This window comes from Coffea eugenioides, chromosome 7 (assembly GCF_003713205.1).
Source record: "Coffea eugenioides isolate CCC68of chromosome 7, Ceug_1.0, whole genome shotgun sequence".
NCBI lineage: Eukaryota > Viridiplantae > Streptophyta > Magnoliopsida > Gentianales > Rubiaceae > Coffea > Coffea eugenioides.
In genome coordinates, this window is record NC_040041.1 from 21,686,375 (window position 1) to 21,708,794 (window position 22,420).

Consider the following 22,420-nt stretch of genomic DNA (forward strand, 5'->3'; position numbering starts at 1 on the left):
CCTATATATGTATCTATTTGATTTCATCTGAATAGCATATAATATATCTCTATTTGATTCGTCGAGTGAAGTCAAATAGAGATATATTATATGCTATTCGTACTACTCAGGTAAAATTCAATAGATATCTACGTGGATTTAAAAAAAATTATTCACATACATGATCAATGAGGGATAAAAAAATCCATTTTAAAAAATGTGAAGAATGAAAAAAATTCATTTTGTGAAATGTGAGGGATGAAAAAATTCATTTTGTGAAATGTGAGAGACTATGAATTGACTTATGTAAAATTTAATTTGACAATTTTGCCCTTAAAAATGATCATGTGCAAGGCGTGTGATGAATTCCGATCAAAAACTAGTTGGAAACTTAGGTAGGGACCAAGTTTGATCAATGTGAATTTGTAAGGGATGTAAAATTACACCTTTAAAAGTGGGGGATGAAAAAAGTTATTTTGCAAAATGTGAGGGACATTTTGAACAATTTTCCCTTTAAAGAAAATGTGGAATGGTTTTAGTCATCTTTTTTCTCCCTTTTTGATGCTAACAAAAAAGAAGTAGATCAAAAATTTTCATCTCCCCTTTTTTTACGCTCTTATAAATACTAAAACAAGAGAGAGAAAAAGGAAAAGAAATCAACTTTCCAGAAAAAAAAGAGAGGATAAAAAAAAAGAATCCAATTTTCTCATTATTTTAATATCAATCTTTGCTCCTCCACCAATTACCTAATTCCAACTCTGACGAATATAAAGTAATGATAATATTGGATTATTCCTTATTTTCTCAGTTTCCAAAATTGAATTTTATATCTCCCTCTTCGATCTCTTTCTTCTTCTTTTTTTTTTTGGTTGGTATTAATTGAGTTAAAAGAAAAGAAAAGAAAAGCCCTTTTACTTTTATTTTCAAGGTACTATTATAGTGAAAAAAAATAACAATTCCAAATTTTTAATTTTTAAGTATATCTAAAGGGACGGTGTTTTCGTTGAAAAATCATTAACACACTGAATCGGCTTAATAACGCTTTAAAATACCTAAGATAATGTTTAGGGGTAAATTGATATTAAAACTGCAGTTTATGGGGGTAAAGTCATAATAACTCTATACTTGTGCTATGAGAGAGAAGGGTATTTATGTCAAAATTTCAACATGTTGAGTTGACTTAACTTTGAAGGTAAAGTAATTAAAAAAATAACATTATAGGTTAAGCTAATAATAACCCTTAGTATAACATTAAAATTTAAAGTCTCAACTATGGAAACACTACAAAAAAAGGAAACAAAAGGCAACCCAAAAAGACATTCAAGATTCTATCTATGCTTAATTGAGTTGGACTCAAAAAAATACAAAGGAAAGAGGAGGAATAGTGGGGAAAAAAAAAAAAGAAATCAAGAGACATGGCTTCCTTTTGTGTTTAGAATTTTTTTCTACTATAATTTGTATCTTATCAATTATTTAGACAATTATTTTGTTCTAAGTGCGTGCTTTAGACTTAGGGAAATGTTTTTTACACTCTCTTTTTTGTTATTTAGACTCCCACTATCATTTTTATTATATATTTCTCATTAATTAGACTATATTATATAACAAATGGTGAGAGTATAAATAACAAAATATGGAGTGCAAATAATATTTTCCTAAATTTATTATATAAATTGCCACTTTGTAATAATACATGACAAAAATAAACACACCCAGTTATATTAATAAATTGGGTAAAAAAACAAAAAAACTCCTGTGGTAACCTAATATATAGAAAAGCCCCCTGTGATTTCAAAATATACAACACGACACCCCGTACTTTGAACTAAATTGTAAAGGTGACGGAATCCGATAAACTTAACGGAAATGGACGAAATGACCAAAATGCCCTAATATAATTAAGCAAAGGACAGTTCAAAAAAATCATTTGTTTTATTTTCTAGATAGAAAGAATTGAGGGTTAAGGGGTAAAACAGATATATTTGTTAAAAATTAGGTATAAAATTTTTTTTTTAGGTTCCAATAAGTCATTTCTGTTAAGTTTAACGGATTCCGTCACCTTTACAATTTAGTTCAAAGTATGGAGTTTCGTGTTGTATATTTTGAAACCATGGGGGACTTTTTTGTATATTAAATTTATCACATGGGACTTTTTTGTAGTTTACCCTAATAAATTAGCTGTTAGCTAATTTAGTAGTTCGTCACATGGATTTGATTATAAGTGAATCATGACTATTTTTATTGGTTGATACATAGAATTGCTAGTTACCTATTGGTTGAAGTTTGATTTTGATTTCTTTTTGATAAAAAGTAAATTTCAGTAATAAATTGCTAGAAACCATTCAGCATGATTTGATTTATGTCACTGTCCTAATTCCAGGTAAAATATGCACTATAACAAGTACAATAGATCTAAAAAACTATGAACAAATAAAAAACAAGAAATTTTAAAATTATTTTCTAATAAGAAAAATTGCTCAGCATCTTTCTGTGCATGTTATAATAGTTAGATATACTAATCAATGGTTTTAAACTCTAATAATGAAAATAAGATTTGTCGAGAAAAACCCAAATTTCAAAAAAAAAAAATCCATCCTAGAGCTAGTTAGAAATAGAATTGAGATCTAAAAAACTTCTTGATCTTGACAACCAGACTTGAATTTAATAATAACTAAATGGGGGAAAAAACAATACAAAAATCTCATCAGGAACTCCTAGAAAAATAGAATATTCTCATTAGGAACTCTTAAGAGAAACAAAGAATATTTTGATTTTATTATGCTTTATTTGCTAGAATATTGTTATATATATTTAATTATTTGTGCCCCCTCAGCTGTCGCGCCCCATTTTTTCGCGATGGCGAAATAGAATAAAGGTGGTTTATAAAAGATGTAATTTTACTAAAAAATAAGTGAAAAAAGGACCAAAGATGGGACTTTAAAAAAATGCGACAATTTGGGTCCAAAAATTTGGTCTAAAAGGGGTTTTTAAGAAAAAAAGGAGTCGCCACTTGGTATTGAGTTTGGATATACCAAGTCACCCCAAAAATATATATTTTTGTTGAGAGAAATAAAATAACAAAAAACCCTTTTTGACAACTCCAGATCTTTGAAAAACAAGAGAAAATGGGTTCGAGAGTCATGGTTGAAGAAAGGGAAGGCAAAGGTTCGATTAACTCAAACCTTAGGCACCCTTTCAACCTAGTCTAAGCTAGTTGCGAGGTTTAGTCAAAATTTTCCTAATCTAACCCTTAATTTTATCTTATTTGGATGTTTCCTATGTGGATGCAAATCTAAATTTATAAAATATCGAAAGGGACAAAATATCCATTCAAGGGTTTAATCGAACCAATCGCATTAATTGCGAAGGCCAAAATGATTCCTTGAAAGTATCACGAGTATGCGAATGATGAAATTAAAATAAAATAAAATAAAATAAAATATATACATATATATAAGTGATCAAAGAAAAAGGGAATACAACATAAAGGGTACGGGAGGCAAAAACTTGTGACATAATTTTCTTATACATGGATTAATAGGGTATTTAAACTAAAAATTTATAATCACTCATTTTCCATGTTTGAAAAATAATTATCCTAACATGAACAAGCAAATGAACTAGCTTAAATGAGATGCAATTCTAAATGACATGATTAGCACCTATAGAGGGTAGGGGATAATATAATAGGGAATATCATGCAAATGAGAAAAGATCCTAAAAATAAAAATATGCATGAAAATGTAGTGAATAGCACACAAAGATGAATCTAGCGCAAGACGATCTAAAAGGTCTAGCGTTGGACTAGTCCATTTCTAAAAATTCTTGCTAGCGTTGGACTAGCAAGTAAGCGGAGGGAGAAACCACAACTAGCGTTGGACTAGTGTGGTGACGTCAAGCATTAATAATTCATAGTGAAACAAATAAAGCATAAATTAAAACAAATAAACACATAAGAGCACGTAGCACATAACACGTAACACGTAAACATAATATCTAGATGCCAAAATCCTAAGAAAAGCGGATAAAACACATAACACATAAGCCACATAAACATGCAACCTATCTATTACATCGAGGAATCTAACTACAATCTAAACTGGGAAAATAAAATAAAAAAAATAGTTATCCTATCTATTACATTTTTGAGGTATTTAAATGCCTCTCGAATAGTTATAAAAATTGACTAAACAAATATAATATAAGAAAATTTAAATGAACATTTAAATCCAATAAATAAAGCATATAAAAATATATAAACACATAGGAACACATAGGAGCACATAAGAGCACGTAATTGACATTGAAATAATAAAAATAGGAGTACCTTCCATTTGAAGTGGTGACTAAATGAAGTCAAATTGTCCTATTTATACTCACAATGAACAAAAGAATCATGGCACCAATTTAATTGAAAAATAATAATAATAAAAGTACTAAATTCACACTAATATGTCAAACGTAAAGAAATTTAAGAAAATCTAAAAATTACAAGTTAAGTATATTCAAAAGTAGCATAATTAGCTATTAAAGAAAAGAAACAATCATAATAAAGAGAGTCAAAATCCATCAGGGACTGAATTGCAAAAAATGAAAAACTTTTGGGGACAACAATTATATTTTTCCAAAGTTTAGAGGTCAAAATTAAATAAAAAATAAAATTCAGGGACCAAAGTACAATTAATTTAAGGACCTACATGAAAGAAATTTAAAATGTTCTGAGCTGTAGTGAAACTACTCCAAAGATCAGGGGCTAAAGTGCAAATTCGCTAGCAGATCTTCTTAAGAAAACAGGTCCCTGGGCCATCATTTTATTTCTTTAGGCCGAACACTACCTAAGCCCAGCCGAAAGTCCAAGCCAGAACACACAGGCCAGCCGGCCTTCTATCACTCAAACCCAACAAAAAATAAAGCATGGGTCTGACCTTCTAGCCCAACCGAAACTAAGAAACAAGCCCACTAAAAAAAAAAAAAAAAATTAGCCCAAACCACTTTTCCTTTTCTTTTCTTTCCTTTCTTTTCTTTTTTTTCTTCTCTTTTCTTTCTTTCTTCTTCCTCCACTTCCAGCCGTTTCCTTCCCTTCTTCTGCTGAAGAAGCTTCAGCTGGCGGCCGCCGGCGGTACCACCGCCGGACCGCTGGGCGCCGGCGACCTCTCCGATCGCCAAAATTTCTCAAAATACACCTCCACACTCCATTTTTCGCGTAGATTCCATTTCCGGATTTAGTTTTTACAAAAGATGATCCAAAAGTGGTCAAAATGTCAAAATACAGTCCAGTTTTTATTTTTTTAAAACACCCAAATCTTCACCAAAAAATATAAAATTTATACTACAACACTCCTTGTGATTTTTACAACCTAATTATCAACTAAAATCAATAAAAGTAACAACAGATATGACAAAATTAAACCAAAACAGTCCGAAAAATAACAAAAATCCTTCAAAACTTTTAACACTCAAAACTCCAAATTTTTTTTGAATAACCACACATTTTCAGACCTACACTAGCAAACGGTCACCTATTTGACAAGAAAAACATGTACAATGTTAAACTTTTTAATTCGTTTGTTATTTTGGCATTTTTTCAAACGGTTAATATGCATGCATGAGAAACATTTCCTTTTCCTTCATCTTGTTCATGCCATTTCCCAAATTTCAGCAATGCAACAACAACAATAAAAACCTGCAAACAAGAGAAATTAATATACAACCACAACAATAATTAAAAAAAAAAACAGCAAAAGCAAGAGAAATTAGACATTGGAACATGGATTGTAATATGATAGAAAGAAAACTAGAAAATACCTCAATGTAGGTGGTAGTTCCTTGACCAAAATGTTTGATACAATTTCCACACCTTGAGTGTATCTCCCTGGCTCCCAAAGTTTCTTTCGTCTTGCCTTTTCTGTCCGTTGAGAGCTTAAGGAAGGCCAAAATGGGGAGCTTTGTTCTTGTGTGTTTTCTGGTGGGAGTCAAAGAAAGGGCCGAGAGATGTATATTGAGAGGGAGGAAGAGTGAGTGTTTTGTGTGTGGTCTATTGAGAGAGAGCCGAGAGCCGAGAGTTGTCTGGGAGCTAGAGTACTTTTTTTTTTCTTGTCTGTTCCGTTTTTTAGCCCCGAGAGAGCCGAGAGAGTGAGTATTGGGAGAGAAAAAGAGGAGTTTGTGTGTTGGATTTACCAAAATGATGATTTCTTAGCTAATGAAAAGAAAGGTGCATGGCCATTGACTGTGGAATGGGTTAATAGTTGGTTTGGTAGGGAAAATGATTGTGATGATTTTTTTATTTTCTCTTCTCTCCTTTTTTTTTGCTTATGTTTTTTTTTTGTTTGTGTGTTTTTTTTTCCAAACAAACTTGCAAAAAATAAGAACAATGCACATTAAAATGTAAGAAAATAAATAAATTACTAAATAGAAAAAATTCAAGAAAATGTTAAAATTTTGACAAAATTTTGGTGTCTACATCAGCCTTGCTTGGATTGCGATTTTTTGCAAAAATTTTTACCTTTTTTGTGAATACATTTTTAAATTATTTTTATCTTGCATATATCAAATTGCTATACTACATTTTTCCACAAAACTCTTAAAAAATAGATTTTGGTCTTTCATTGGGAGCGCCATAGATTGATCTACACAACACGGCTTTCTTCAGTTCAAGCCTCATCGAGGGATATAAACGAGTCGAATCGAGTCGAGTTTCGGCCTAATCGATCCGAGTCTCAACATAATTTTACGAAATTCGAACTCGATCTCGAGGTCAACAACTTCAAAATGTCAAGTTCGAACTCAAGCTCGATCTTAAAAAAATTTTAAAAATAATTATTTATTTTTAAAAAATAAATAAAATAATACTTTTTTAATAAATAATAAAATATTAGGGATATATATGTAATTTTACTATTAAAATAAATAAATAAATATATATATATATAATCGAGATCGAGTCGACTTGCGAGCCAATGAGTTTAATATTTTTGAACTCGAATTCGAGTTCAAGTTTAACTTGATCAGCTCGAACTCGATATTAATCGAATTAGAGTCGAGCTCAGATTCAATTGCGAGCGGCTTAATTCATTTGCAGCCTAGCCTCACCCACGAGTATGCCAGGCCAGGGTGACTGATTATTTTGATTTCGGTTTTCGATTTTGAATCATGGTCTAGTAATGAAGAGGGGTTGAACCATCTTTCCATAGAAAAAATGGACTAATCAATACAACATCGTGTGCACTTTTTTTTATACGCTAACAGGTCTAAGGATATAAAATATAATCTGCATTCAAATTTCATATTATACTTGAGATCGGTTTTGTTTTTTTAATGATCTTTATACTGAATAGGAGATTAACCCAACAAAAACATTGTTTGACAATAAAAAAGAGAGATTATTTCAAGATAGATCAAACAAGTTGTCAGAACAAGTACACGTTGTTACAACAGTTACAATTCAACCAGACTGAAATTAACAAATCCACCAGAAGATTATCAGATGATTGGCACCAGAAAATGATCGAGTGATTTATTTATTTTTGGTTGGATATGAAGCCATTTTGTTGATGCCACAAAGTCCTTCTGGCTTCCCTGTGTTTCTTTTCATCCTTATGTATCCCTTCTCTCCCCACTTTGAACCCCACGAGTTCTTCACAATGATGTAATCGAGACCCTTTGTTGAACCATATCCCACAGCCGCCACGCCATGATCAACTTGAGTTCCACAATGCCCGTCAAATACACCCTATACCAAATTGCTATGGATCTTAGAGCCTTTAAAGTGAATGAAAACTAGGATAATTAACACACTTAATGTAGTCAATGAACCAAATGATCAGCCCTAAGTAAACTCTATGCATTTTTATCATAAAAAATTGATAATCAGACATGTAATGGGGAGATTATAACTTAATAGGATTATAATGGCATCGCAGACAATTTTTATACATTGGTATAAAACTCTTTCAATTATTATTTTTTATCACACGAGATTTTATGCATTTCGTGGAAGTGTCTAAATTTAGGACAAGAATTAATGATTAAGAATAGTTTTCCATTTTGAAACTCAACATTCATATTTTCCAACTTAATAATGATGGGATTGTTAGTTACTCAAAAGTTCGGATGATTCACACTTAGGCTAGACCATGGTTTTGTTTTCTTTTTCTTTTTTCGCCCAACATCTAGGTTAAGACCTTATTGACACCGTCAAAAATGTGGATCTGTTTTTAAGGGCTATTGGTAAAAAGACAAAAGAGTGGAAAATGGCAGAAAACCAACAAGTTGCATACCCCACTATAGAACTGGAAATCTCTCCCAGAAGCCTCAATAGCTATGCTTAGGGGCTGGTGTGCAAGTGCTTTAAGAAGACTCTGCTCACTGTTCTGGGGAACATCATGGTAACCACTGATTTGGACCAGCTCTGATTCATCCTGAGACATCACAAGTACAAAAATGGAGAAAATAAGAAAAACAAAGGGATTCAGAGATGGTAATACTCAGTTGTCAACTGTCATTTTACCCTCTTCTCATCACAAGTGCCTTCCTCCATAAGGTAAGGGTAGTCTTCCTCTCTGTGAAGTCCACCATTGGAGGCTATGAAGGCAAATGCATAGTCCATAAGACCTCCATTGCAGCCATTATTGTATGTAGTGTCACAGTCAATGAGCTCTTGCTCAGATAATGAAGTCAAATTTCCAGTAACAATTTGGTTTATGCCCTCAACTGCAGCTACTGTGGAGAATGCCCAACAACTTCCTGCACATTGACAAACATATGTCAAGCAAAAAATTGGCTTATTATCACGCTGTGAATCAGTGCCATCAGTCATTGATAATCTTACTAGAGAGTGGGCAGTGTTTGAGAATTGGGAGTTACGACCGTTTCTTAATGACAGTTTAAGTCTTACGAGATTTTTGGAGGCTAATTTCCAATCTTGTTAATCATAATTTATTTGCAGAAAATATGCTTTTCAAACCAAAAAGAAAGTGAATTTCAATGTATTATAAGGAAATTTTTTTTGAAATATAATTTATAGATTTTTATCCAAAAAAAAGAAAAGAAAAAAGCCTGTATGAATTATTAAATTGTGTTGCATACCACATGATCCTTGGTTCTTGACAGGTGTGACAGCTCCTTTCTTTCTCCAGTCCACTGACTTTGGAATGTCCATAACATTTCCGTACGTAAATTCTTCTTCCGGCGATTGTCTCTTAGTAGCCAACTCACCATTCAATCCAAGATACATCTTTTTAAATTCTTCATGACTCAAATCAGCAAACTCATTCAAGCCAAGCCAGTAGTTGGCAATGTCTTTGTTCCTCTCATCAATATGCTTCAAATTATCTTTGAAAATCTCGAACCTGTGCAACTTCTCTTCGATGCTTTCGTAGATTTTTCCGTGTTTTTGGATCCATGACTCGAATAGATTGATGAGCTTGTCAATGCAAGTTAAATCATCCGGTGTATAGCCAACGATCGAGAAATCGCGACAAAATGTGGTACTAGCTAAGAATGACAAAGAAAATAAAAGAATTATCAACTTAGCATATGAGGCGAAAGCCATAGTTGCTTTGAGAGTTAAAAGTAAGATTATTTTGATGTTGTGAAGATGGGAATGAGAGATGAGAATTGGGCATACTTTATACAAGTTTGAATGGTTTTCATGTGTTGCTTTCAAGTAAAGCTGGCATAGTATTCTATGTTTTACAGAATACTGAAACTTCAAGCTTGGTTCTGTTGGAAGGCTTTGAATCAAAGCATGTCTATATGACCCGTAACAGGTAGGTGATTTCTAATGTCCTCATTTTGAAACATCTGACATCATCTAAGATGTTTTGGCTGCGTCATGGCAAAGATCTGGGGTCTAATCAATTGATGAATCAACTTGGAAAACGGCATTGCTATACTACTTGAAACATCAAACACCAAATCCCAAAGCCAATAGTATGGAATATGGAGCATCTTCCTCTTTGTTTTTCTCACTTGATTCGTTTAGTTGTAGTCTAATTTTATTTCTTTTTCCTTTGGAAAATTTGCTAGAAAGAGATGTACCAATGAGCAGCAGGACCAAATTTACGGAACGATTGACAAAGTGTGAATATTTTTGACATATTAATGCCTCATTTTGCCAGTTTAGGCATTGTATATCCCGGAAAACATCACCGCACATTTCAAAATGTGTGTTTCTGAAAAATTTCGCACGATTATAATGTTCCTGAACTATAGTTATAACAACTAATAATCATACAATTAGGTTTGAAAATGAGTCTAATTAAGTGGAACAATTAAATTTTGAAATTGCTTTAATTACTTGAACTAGGTTGAATTAAGGTTTGACAGCTTGTTTATATGTAAAAAAAAAACCAAATAAAGTTTTATTAGAGTGAACTCAATTAGTCCCTTAGATTTTTTTATATAGAAAATTTATACTCACGGGCCCAATTAATTAGAGGTTAACGAAAGGTTTGAAAGTTGAGGACTTGAATTTTACTCGGATTAATTAAATGAGGAGCCAAAATTCAAACGAACTTTCACAGAGTCAAAACCAATTTGATTGTTCCTTATCAGCTTTATATGCAAATCCTCAATTGTTATTTGCAACATTGGTTTAGAAAACTTGTGTTCTTTTGTTCCACCCACCCCTCCCCTCCGCGGGCAGAGCGCATCAATGCATTAGAAAGCTTACATCTGAATAAATAATTGAAAATTTTTTGCTGCACCATATGCATTTGGGACCTTTCCATTGAAGTAGCTCCGAAACTTTTAAGGCTAGTGTTCTCTAGCCAAATATCAAGGTTTGATTTGTAAATTTGGCCAAAGTCGGAGGAAAGGTGAAAGTAGATTGCCTCTTATAAAGTACATTTTGTATATGTTGACAATTCACCTACTATTTACATCTTAATAAGCTGATGGTGTCGGCATCAAAATAATTGGCCTTTCCTAAAATTCAATAAAACGAAACAATGAAGTACATTTTGTATTTTAGATCGTATCACTCAAAACATCTTATAAAACAAAACTATAAGTAGTTTATAGATTTTAGTGATACTACAATCTTATGCTTTATTACATAACATAGATAAACATTTATTTTTGTACTTGTGAACTACAAGTTTAAATTATTATTTCTTCGTGCCATAATTCTTGATTTAATTTTTTTTCCTAATCTGATGAAAGTAGAGTTTTGATTAGAATCCAGAACCTCTATGTTGTAGAGCCATGTTAGTCATACAATACATGGATACATGATGAAAGTAGAGCTTTGATTTATTTACAGAATTATAGAAACATTTTGTAGGAGAAATTAAAATTAGCTTAAATATTATGTAGCCTATTAACTATTCATAAAATTTTACAAAATTCATCTTTTGGAGATCCATCACATAAATAAAACATAGAAAATATAATAGTCAATTCCAAAACAGTAGTTAAAACTATCCTAAGCTTCATAAGAGAACACTCTTTTTTAGTGCAAGCAGGGTCTTGAATTTGAGACCTCTCACTTACACTCCCCCCTCCCCCTCCCTCTTTTTCTTCTCTCCTAAAAAAAAGAGGACACTAACAAATAAATAGAGTGCCAAAAACATTGACATTATATAGATTGTCATAAATCTCTGATTCGAAAGAACGAGTATTGACCACTACAGAATACAACATCTAGTACTAAGGAAATATGACTACATTACGTACAGCCAAATAATTATGCTCTCTGCAATATGCTGAAAGTTTAGCTCCTAAAGGTAAATTTAGCCAGCTCATTCAATTTCACTTCTACATTAGTGAACACTTGCATGAGGGTGATGCATCAGTTGTATAAAGAGGAGAAATGAAAAAGATATCTCTGACTGAGCATTAAACAGATGATGGGTGATTCTGGTTTTATCCAGCAAAGCAAGACATTCAACTTTTACTTGTCCTCCAAAACTTTCGGTGGTAAATACACTAATATGAGCTCCTTTGGCCACTGCCATCCGAGATCAGGTCTTCAAGCTCATCAACAATAGCATCATAACAGAAGAGATATTGCTCCTGAAATAGTTTAATTGCATAGAAAAATTAGCTAACGTAGTGCAGTAAATGGAAGCAGAACTGCTCCTTAAAACTGGTTATATGTTCCAATTTAACAACTCACATACAACAACAGTGCTATAGACATATGGGAATTATTTGGAAATATCTAAGACTCATTTTTTATGAAGATAACCAGAAATTAGTAAAGAAAAATAAGGAATCTAAAACATAATATTTCTTTTGTTTCTACAGAATTGCGTCTTTAACTTGAAAGTTCTTATGATCCTCGTCTTTAACTGGAAAGTTCTTATGATCCTCGTAGACACCCAAAGGGTCTTAGGGGCCACTTGGTTTAGGGGTTTTGGTACTTGGAATTACAATAATTCCAATACTGCATGCTTGGTCCAGTGCAATGGAAATTGAAATATTGGAATCATGTCTTAAAATTTGGCCATTCATGATTCCCGACCAAATTGGGAGGAATTGACCAAAACCCTCATTTTAATTCCAAAAGTGAACACATGATGGATTAAACAAGATTAAAAAAACAAAAAAACTTGTGCAAAATGGTTTCCTCTTCTCCATCAATTATCCTCTCTCCCCTCTCCTCATCATTGACCCTCCACCCCCTGGCCTCGAACCACTGCTTTCTCCAGGACATTTAAGAAACATTACCCCTCCTTTCTTGCCGCTAACCACTTCCCCCTCACCCCAGTGGACCCGCTAAATTCCTCTTTCACTATCAAATCGTCCCCCTCAGCAGTCAACCCAACCTCTCTCTTCGCCTTGTGGAAAGCAAAACTGATGCTTAATGGCAAGAAGCCTGGTGGCTATAGGTGGGTTTCAGTGGTGCTTGCAAACAGATTTCAAAGGATTGGGATGGAATTCGCCATTTCATTTTGGGATTTGTTTTTGGATTGTTTAATTAAAGTTCCATTTGCCAATTTCAGAACAACGAAAAATAAAAAGAAACCATGTGCCAGATCTTCTATTTCAGACATGGATTTTTATTGGTAATTGCAAAATCAAGCACAAAAGAAGAAGTTTTGATTGGTGGTGGTCTGATAAAGTTAGCGGTGGTGAGGCATCAAGCCAAGAAGACAAAAGGTCCAAAGGAGAAAAAAAAGAAGCAAAAATAAATTTTAATACCCATCCCACACCAATAATTGGCTGCGGGAATGATAGCACCAGTTCAAACCCATACTGATTTTCTATCCATTGTACCATTTCCTTTTCCAATTCCAAAGCATGAACCAAGCGCCTTAGATTAGAATGTCAAAGATCTGGTTTCTAACTAAGAAGGCTGGTTTCTAACTAAGAAGGCCATACAAGATGGTATTGGACATTCAGAAACTACAACTTGCACCAGATAAGTAATTCTTTTAACTGAGACAATGATACTAACCCCTTCACCCACACACAAGCAACAACTTAAAATAATTTCTTCGGTTCCCAATCGGATGAATTAACAGGAGAAATTTAGATGTCTTACACTTGAAAATAATAATAATAATTTATGCCAAGAATAATGTATGATTTATTATAAGCTTGATCTTTGTATTCAAAAAGCTCATATTTATATAAAAGAACCAAAGCACAGGCAGCAAAAGCATAGAACAGGAAACTTGTCATAGAAGACAATTAACAATAAATTTCAAGCGAAGAAAGTGACGTGAAATAAAACACTATATGCATGATTTCATCTTCATTTATACAAAGCAAACAGCTAAACAGCAGGCCATCTCACGTATAGTAACCTCCAGCACGTCATAAAAGAGGAAATATATAAATGGAAAGTGCAAGAAGCCAATGACACCAGTAGATAACTAAAGATTTAAGAAGATGATATTAGAAAGAATAATTTCCATGTCAGTGTCAACCAAACTGCTCTCCAATTAGATATTTATCAATTTCTACATGCTTTTGCACTAATTTTATGCATCTGTATATGCTTTTACACTATTTCTATGCATATGCACACTATCACAAGACATGCACATGTATCTGTGTGCATGCTCATGCAAACATACAAACTAGTTTCATCTTATGGATATATGGGGTCTACTACCAACTCCTATCTGATTATCCAGTGGTCATGGTATTAAAAAACAAAGCCTCAGGGACACCTTATTTAATCGATTTCAAAAACAGCCCATATCATTTTTCTAAACTAACTGATTCCCATCTCTAGAGAAAAGGTTCCAAATACTAGAGAATATATCATAAAAAATGGAAAATAAAGAATAACCAAAGAAGACACTGTACCAATGTCTGAACCATCCCAATTCGCTGTGACCTAAAAAGGGTTATAGTCTTAACAAGATCCAAAGCAGACATGTCTCCAACTAGAATCCTTTGGATGGTATTCTGGATCGTGCAATATGTCCCAGTTCTACCAATGCCTGCGCTGCTCCAAAAATATTAAGTGTCAGCTGCAAATGGATAAATTACTTCAAGAAATATGAAGAATCCACGGTAAAATAATAGCATGATCTGAACCTGCAATGCACCACAATTGGTCCAAGACTAGGAGGTACATCATATAATCTTTTGAGAATTTCACGCACAGCAAGGGTATCCCTAGGAACTCCATGATCAGGCCATTCAGGATACTGGATGTGCAATACATTTAAAGGTGGTTCTTCTGACTGCAACAATGTCAAAGAGCAAACATAAGGCTCAAAAACCACCAGCAGGCTTATCATCCACAGGAGAAAAACAATTAATCCCAAAACATTTACAAGGGTGCCTGGAAATATCATTATGCAATATCAAAAGGGCACCCAAACTAGGAGACCAACTATTAAACAACCATGCTGAGCTTAGTTTGAGAAGGGACGAAAGTGCGGGTTCAAATATGAAACTTCACCTCCAAGACGGGCAACTCAAATACAGAAATTCATTAGGGTCAATCTCAAAAGGGAAGTGAAGTAAGCTAGTGCACCTAGAGGCTACTCTTTATCTTAAACTCTAACCTACTCTTCACTCCCCATCTTTGGGGTGGGTGGGTATGTTCAGAAAATGTGGATCTAAGTAATCAGAACAAACTCTTCCATTATTAGCAATACCTCTTCACTCATTCAGTTGCATTTTTCCATTATAAAAAAAAAAAAAAGAAACTAAAGCCCAAAAGAAGCGATCCTATATATGCTGGGAACTTGGAGGGTCTAAATTCCACTATGGGACTCCAAAAACATTTGCCTGTTTTGCCAGATTTCGCACTCATAGGTGCCTAAAAAATTCCCATGTTCTGACCATAAAATTCTACCATCTTATTGTTAGGATGCGTTAGCTATTTGATCTTTGGCTCTGTTACTTCTGGACAGCAGGTTCACTAATTTTGTTTCGCAGACACTTCAAACTATCAGATATTACAGTTCAGGGATCTAGAAAACATCCAGTGTGCGAAACTTGCCACATCCATGATACCGGACCAGGTTACTTTAATGCTTTTATTAATGCCTTTATTGCAGTTTAACTTCGTGAGACAATATTACGACTGCTTTGGCAAAAGGGATCAAGTCAATCTTTAGTCCTCCTTTTACTTGGTCAAGTCAAGTTCAAGTCTGGCATTTCAAATAAGTTGAGCTCAAAAGCACAACTGCTATTACAGTATTTGAGCCAAGCCAAGTCAGAGGAGATCGATGTTCCAACTTGCCTCAACTGGTCTTGCAACCCCATTGAACAGTCACAAAAGCCTCCCCTTCCTCACTAGTTTTCACCTGCTTAGATCCCGAAATTCCACTCAATTATTTCCTCAAAATCTAAGTACAATTGATTGAGACTTGAAACATAATCCCCTCCAGGTAGCTGCAATACTGTTGCAATAAAAGCACTGCATCAATTCTGGCTACATAAATCACCAGCCAGTCAATTAAAAAAAAAAAAAAAAATACTCCTTCTGTCCCATGAAGATATGCCTACTTCCATTTTCACATATATTAAGAAGTGTTAGTTAATATAGTTAAAGCAATTATTTTTTTTCCTCAATATTTTCCGCATGTACCCCTCCTTTAAAACTAGATGACTCATTCAAAGTGGATGGCTCATATTAAAAAACCATTCTTGGAACTTAATGCTATTTAGTTTTTCAATTCAAGACTGAACCTAGTAAAAGCTACAAACTTGATTAAAATGGACAACAAAATTGAAATTGCTGTAATTAAATATGGCCTTATTAGTAAACTGATGAGTAACTACCCTTTAAAAAAGAAAGTAGGCCTAAAATATGGTACAAACACAAAGGAAAGTGAGCCTGTCTTTATAGGACGGAGGGAGTACTTTCATTTTGATACTTAAAATGCAAACTTCATCAACATATAAATTAGATTCTGTAACCTTAAAGGAAACAAAGAAAGAAAATGAGAGATTCTACCAAGTGATGGAGGCAGCAAAACCAGGAGACGCAGCTACCTATCCTATAGTAAGTAGTTCTGCTATAGTAAGTAGGAAAGAATGCCTTTTTTTTCCTTGTCTTCATACATCTCATCTTATGAAATAGAGTCAGTCATAAACAAAGTCCTCTGCCTACACCACTGGCAAGAAGGAAGGGTGAAGAAAGGGACTCAAAAGATAGGTTAGCCACCAGGCAAAAAGTTGAAATTTAGAAGGGCATGGGGACAATCCCATCAATTATTCAAATAGAACAAGGAAAGTGGCTATCATACTCGACAACAAATTAAAACATCATGTAAAATGTTGATGAACCAATGTAGCATAGAACAAGGACCACCAAATATGATTTCTGTTAACAAAAAAAGTTATATCTCAACTACAAATTTGTTCAAATACATACTATCTCACATTATTAAGTGATCCGAATCAAAGAATTCATATTATTCCCTCCATCCCATAAGAATAGACATGCTTTCTTTTTCTGTTTGTCCAAAATTATAGGCCTATTTCCTTTTTTAAAAGGGTAGTTATTTTGTCAAATTACCAATATGCCCATATTTAATCCATTGTTATCAACAATTTCAATTTTTGTTATCCATTTTAATCAAGTTTGTAGCTTTGACTAGGTTGAGTCTTGAATTGAAAAACTAAAGAGCACTAAGTTTCAAGAATAATTTAGTCATATGAACCATCTTACTTTAAATGAGTCATCTAGTATTAAAGGAGGGATACATGCTGAAAGTATTAATTAAAAATGATTGCTTTGACTATATTCACTGAAACTTCTTAATCTGTAGAAGAAGGCATATCTTTATGGGGCAGAGGGAGTACTACAATCCACCACATGGTGGAGACCTATCCTATAACTAGGAATTATGTCCCAAGAAAACAAGAAGAAACAGTACACAAAGAGCGCTAACAGAAGTTACTCAGGTATAAAAGATAGCCATTGCAAGTGCATGTTAAATGCTCAAAAAGAGGGTTAGATACTCCACGCTTCCAAAATAATGGCTGTATGCGACCTTGACAATCCCAAGCTACCAGCAGATTAATAGAAAAATTAGGTACATGCAACTGCCACAAGCAAAAGCGTCCAAGTTGACGTTACCTTACCTCTTTGTATTTCACCTCTAAACATCGCAAGACCAATGAAGTATTAGCTGTTTTAATCCACTTTGTGACAATACATATATTGCCAAATTCTCTAGGCCCATCCTCTGCCTGGAAGTAGTCTCCACATTTCATCATCTGCATAGAATTTCATTGTAAGTGGAGAAAAGGAAATAAAAAATTTCAGAAGGAAACATTTTATAATATAAACAGAAGAACTGGACAAAATAAATTGTTGCACATAAACATAAATGTACAGACACATATCAATGCTATACAACAATTAGAAGATAATTCAGAAATACACATTTTTACTTGATACAAGTTACATAACACTGAACACAAAGCACTCCAAACTGGCATCTTGAATTGGTTTCTTCAATGAGCACTTTAAAATGTTGGAACTGCTCTGTTATGCTAACCAATACCATGAAACTTTCTGTAATTGGAATAATTTCAGTAATTTGAAATGGCTGTTTCCAGTAACTCTGCTTTAAAGAAATCCCTTATTTTGTTAAGGACAAGATTGTTAGACAAAGTACCATATTGTTAAATCAAATGCTTCACAAACAACTGGCCATGAGTTATGCTATCCATCTAAATTGATTTAGAGTACAAAACATAGCACATACCCACAATTACATAGAAGAATATATAAACTTCTGGTAACAGTAGTTATTGATATGTATTAAAGTTGTTCCCCTTGCCAATTGGAAAGGAGAAAATAAAGTTAAAGAAGCAGCTACATTTTTCAATTGATCCTGTCCTTCATTTCCAAAAATTTCAACAATCTCATTTGACAGGACTTCCAATTAGAAAAAAAAAATTACAATTTTACAAAGCTTCCCATATTGTTTACTGCTGTAGACATCCCCTTAATATGAGACAGATAATTTTCCAACAGCAAAAAATTGATTGTGAAGAAGTCAACAACTAGGAAATGCAATCTTTGCCCTATTTTTTACTTCTGTTGACTTCCACTATATAAGACGGATTATTTTCCAATCACAAAAAGTTTATTCTTGAAGATGTCAACAAGTGGGGAATGGTTTGTGCAACTTGATACAAATTTTAAGGGAACTTCCAAGAATTTCAAGCATAAGAGGAGATGTCTCTGCAAATTACAATAAACTTCAAGGGGTGAATCAATTTGCCCAAGCTTAAATTGTTAAGAAACTACCAAGAAAACACTTCAAGTTGGACTTCAACTGTCAGTCAGTCCAAGATCAACTATGATCTCTTTAAAAGAAAACAAAATGCAGTTTAGGTCGCTATTCATGATAAAACATTTTCAATCAAGTAAAAGCAAAAATCAGAGGCAATCTACATGAGAAAACGGGAAGATAAACAGAAAAGCTCAACTATAAATTGAAAATTTTACGCAAACAGAAAGTGAGATGGCCAATAAAATTAAAAGCAATGAGTGTGTTTGGATACTAAAATTTTTCCAAATATTAACATGCTTGCATGGCAAACATGTTTTTTAATAACTTTTTATCTTTCCAACCACCTTGTTACCTCACAAACATCACTTTGCAAAAAGTGCTATCCAAATAATATTTCAAATGATCTCCTATCCAAACACACTCAAATTGTCTATGTCACAATTGCATTCATACATAAAAAAATCCCTTTTAGCTTCTAACAATCCCTCTTAATTGCATAACTTTTCTACATATTACATTCAAACATTTATGGGAAACCAATAGATGCACCAACTGCAAGCAAAATGGTTATCTGTTGACAAAACATTCTTTTAGAAATTACATTTCCACTGATATTAACTCAAAAATCATGACACTTCAGAGATGCAAATCAATGCATCTACAATAGACGAAATCACAAAACTTTTGTCGCATCCCAAAACAGGGAAACAGACCAAAAAAATGAGAAAAGAATGGAGAGTTATTTAATAATTTAACTCATATCACTTAAAGGACGGTGAAAATATGACAGGAAAAAAATATTCCTTTTAGAATGAGTTGAATAAGAAGTAATCCATCTAGGCCAATACACAATAGTTTATCATGCTCGACCTGTCCTTTTTTAAGCATTTTGCAAATCCAGAAGTAGAGAAGACTCCACCTAGTCGCGATGAAGATTTATAAGATACAGGAGTCTTCAAATGTTATAGGTGACAAGATCCACAGTACTTTAGACATGGTATTTGTTAATGACAAGCACATATTCTTGGGCATGCAATCCACAATGGTTATTTTGGTCTCTGTCAATTATGGACAATCAAATTGTTGTGCAGAAGTTGTATATTAGTCTCCTGCAGTATGAATCTTTCCTCATTCCATGGGGGAAAAAAAAGTTATATTCAGCTCGTTTTGGTTTTCCTAAACCGAGCCTATATTCTACTTCCCTTGCTATTATAATTTCTCTTCATAACCTACATCCTTTTTCCGTATTGCTGAACTTCAACAACAACATTGTACCTATATGGCACCAGAGCAAAATAAGGTCCAGCTTTTACTCACTTTTGATTCTCACTCATGGCTCCTCAAAAACAGAGAAGGCCACAGAGGGTAAGGACAGTAAGCAAAAGCTACAGAATAAATGAAGCTACACGATATTTTTGTCAGTACATAGCACAGATACATGTCTAGGTGTATGGTTTGTAAATGCCTTAGGCACTAAAACATGAGTCACTGTAGCAAATCCAGACACAGGTGTTTGGGTTCAGAGCAAATCATGGAAGAAACAGTTGAACTTACAAAATTCATAGGAAAGAACATGACATAAATATGTACAAGCAAATTGTTACAAAATATTGATACAATTTACCTTGTACTCCAGACAGTTGAGTACCTTGTAATTGTCTACCAATCGTGTAAGCATAACTATCACAGGACAATGATTCTGGAGTATCATCTCCCAGAAATCTTCAAAGGTATGTGGTAAAGGACCTTGTGTTGCAATAAAGCGAGACACCTTGTCAGACATCTACAATCAAAAGAAGCATTCATCAATCACCAAAAGAGGCTTGCAATAAATCAAGACACCTTGTCAGATGTCTACAACTAAAGAAGCTTCACAACATTACTCCAGAATTTTTCACTAATAGTTTGAAGCAAATGTAACATGATCAAAAAGGAAGTGACATGGTCACTGCTTAGCACGCCAAACAAATAGGACACACCTCAATGAAGCTTGCATTAATATATCCCCTTGCTGATGGTCTGTAATCCTTGCATGGGTCCAAAACAACCCTGTTACTGTCAACTGAAAGACGGATGATTAACATGTTACTCCAAAGATAAAGATATGAATTGCAATGTAAAAAGAGACAAAATATACATGTAACCAACAGACATACATGGCAGGACGTCACTGTAACGATTTTTGTCACGGTTCACACTATCAAAAGCCACTGTGCATCTACTCATCATATCCGAACGGCTCATCCTTTTTGCCTAAAAGTACAGGAACAGAGTAGATAACTGAGCTTGAATGCTTCAACCATGTAGTAGAAAAAAAAATCACAAGTAATCAGAGATAATGGTGGCACACAGTTCCTTTTGATTGTGCTTCGGTTATACCACCACCAAAAACCATAAAACCCCAAAAGTACAAAAAATTTGTCAATTTATTCATTTACTTCCCTGTTAAAGCAAATAGGGTTTCCAGAAGAAGGAATCGCCCAAGTGGTAAAGCAATTCTTTCCAATCAACATCCAGAGGATCAGAACCTTACCAATCTTTCAAAACCTATTTCTATTTTTCCAAGAATACAATGATATACTATGGATCCAGGGCCTACTACCAATTGCATGAGGCAATTCAACAAATCAGCTAATGCAGGCACTATAACAGTAAATTGCTATAATCAGTACAGTTCATCTACTGAACCTGTAACATTTTCAAATTTTCTCCAAATCTCAGTATCCAATAAACGAAATCTTGAAGGGAAATCTCCACCATAAATCATTTCACAAAACTGCCTCGGCAATTGCCGAGCCACCCGCCCCCATGTTTCTTAACCAGTCCCTTTTATCACATCTTGAATCCCAGCTGTTTTCACGTATATTTTCCATATAAACACATACGCCTAGACCATAGCCACCAGTAAACCCTAGAGAATCATCTTTTCTCAGGAACGCCATCCAATCCCCTACCTAATTTTCCCCAAGTGCCCCAATCTGTAGCCCTTTACATAAAAACAATCCATAATAACAACAATAATTCCAAATAAATTATTCTATATGCCTTTTCCAAGAATCAAGCAATGAAAAGATAATCTAAAGCAAACAAAAAGAAAAATTATGTGTTACCTGCAAGGTGAGGAACTCCTGCCGTATTGTTTGAGGTGACTTGAAAAGCTTGTCCTTCAAAGCTTGAAGAGCTTCGGAAGAGTAACGGAGTTCATCCGGAGAAAGAACAAGCTTTGCCGGCTCCGAATCCGGTGAGAAGTCGAAGAAAGGTTTAGCAGCCAGGGAAGAAGAGGCAGAGGATGTAGAGATGGGTTTTCCGGTGGCGGCCATGGCAGCCGATCTCCGGCTGCAACACCTACCGGAACTCACGTTACCCGTGGCTCCCGAGGAAATTATGGTTTCTCCGGGAGCGGAACCTCCGGATTGCCTGCGACTTAATGGATGACTTTGGCGACAACTCCCTACGGACTGTTTGGTACACCGTTTTAATACTAAATTAAAATAAGTAACGACAGTGTCGGATTAACCATAGTTATTAAATCCAACCCGGGAGGGAACCGGCGAACGAGGTGGGTCAACGGGTTATTGGTTTAACCAGTTGGTGGGTGGTTGAACCGGTGGGTCACTAAATATATTTAAATATTATATTTTATAATTTTAAATATAAGATATATGATATAAATTATAATAAATAATGTCATAACAAATGCTCATATAATTTAATTTGCTATAAAAAAATTAATTCATATAAGAATCAATAAAATATAAAGTTATTTAGTAATA

The 22,420-nt window shown here is 34.0% G+C and overlaps 2 protein-coding genes across 3 annotated transcripts; both read right to left on the reverse strand.

Annotated features, from left to right (window-relative positions):
• Nucleotides 1-7,306: 7,306 nt before the first annotated feature.
• On the reverse strand, nucleotides 7,307-9,563 carry LOC113777709 (cysteine protease XCP1-like). The gene is made up of 4 exons (XM_027322881.1): nucleotides 9,064-9,563; nucleotides 8,486-8,721; nucleotides 8,256-8,396; nucleotides 7,307-7,708 (listed from the first exon to the last, which is right to left on the reverse strand). The coding sequence occupies exons 1-4, from the start codon at nucleotides 9,527-9,529 to the stop codon at nucleotides 7,493-7,495; spliced, it is 1,059 nt and encodes a 352-aa protein (XP_027178682.1). The 5' UTR covers nucleotides 9,530-9,563; the 3' UTR covers nucleotides 7,307-7,492.
• Nucleotides 9,564-11,535: 1,972 nt separating this feature from the next.
• On the reverse strand, nucleotides 11,536-22,109 carry LOC113777658 (protein-tyrosine-phosphatase PTP1). 2 transcript variants are annotated; one of them, XM_027322816.1, is made up of 8 exons: nucleotides 21,758-22,109; nucleotides 20,804-20,900; nucleotides 20,627-20,709; nucleotides 20,296-20,430; nucleotides 17,485-17,619; nucleotides 14,476-14,624; nucleotides 14,242-14,383; nucleotides 11,536-11,994 (listed from the first exon to the last, which is right to left on the reverse strand). In XM_027322816.1, the coding sequence occupies exons 1-8, from the start codon at nucleotides 21,965-21,967 to the stop codon at nucleotides 11,908-11,910; spliced, it is 1,038 nt and encodes a 345-aa protein (XP_027178617.1). In that variant the 5' UTR covers nucleotides 21,968-22,109; the 3' UTR covers nucleotides 11,536-11,907. The 2 variants fall into 2 exon arrangements, with proteins under 2 accessions (XP_027178617.1, XP_027178615.1); XM_027322814.1 differs by having other exon boundaries at nucleotides 20,272-20,430.
• Between the last annotated feature and the right edge of the window lie 311 nt (nucleotides 22,110-22,420).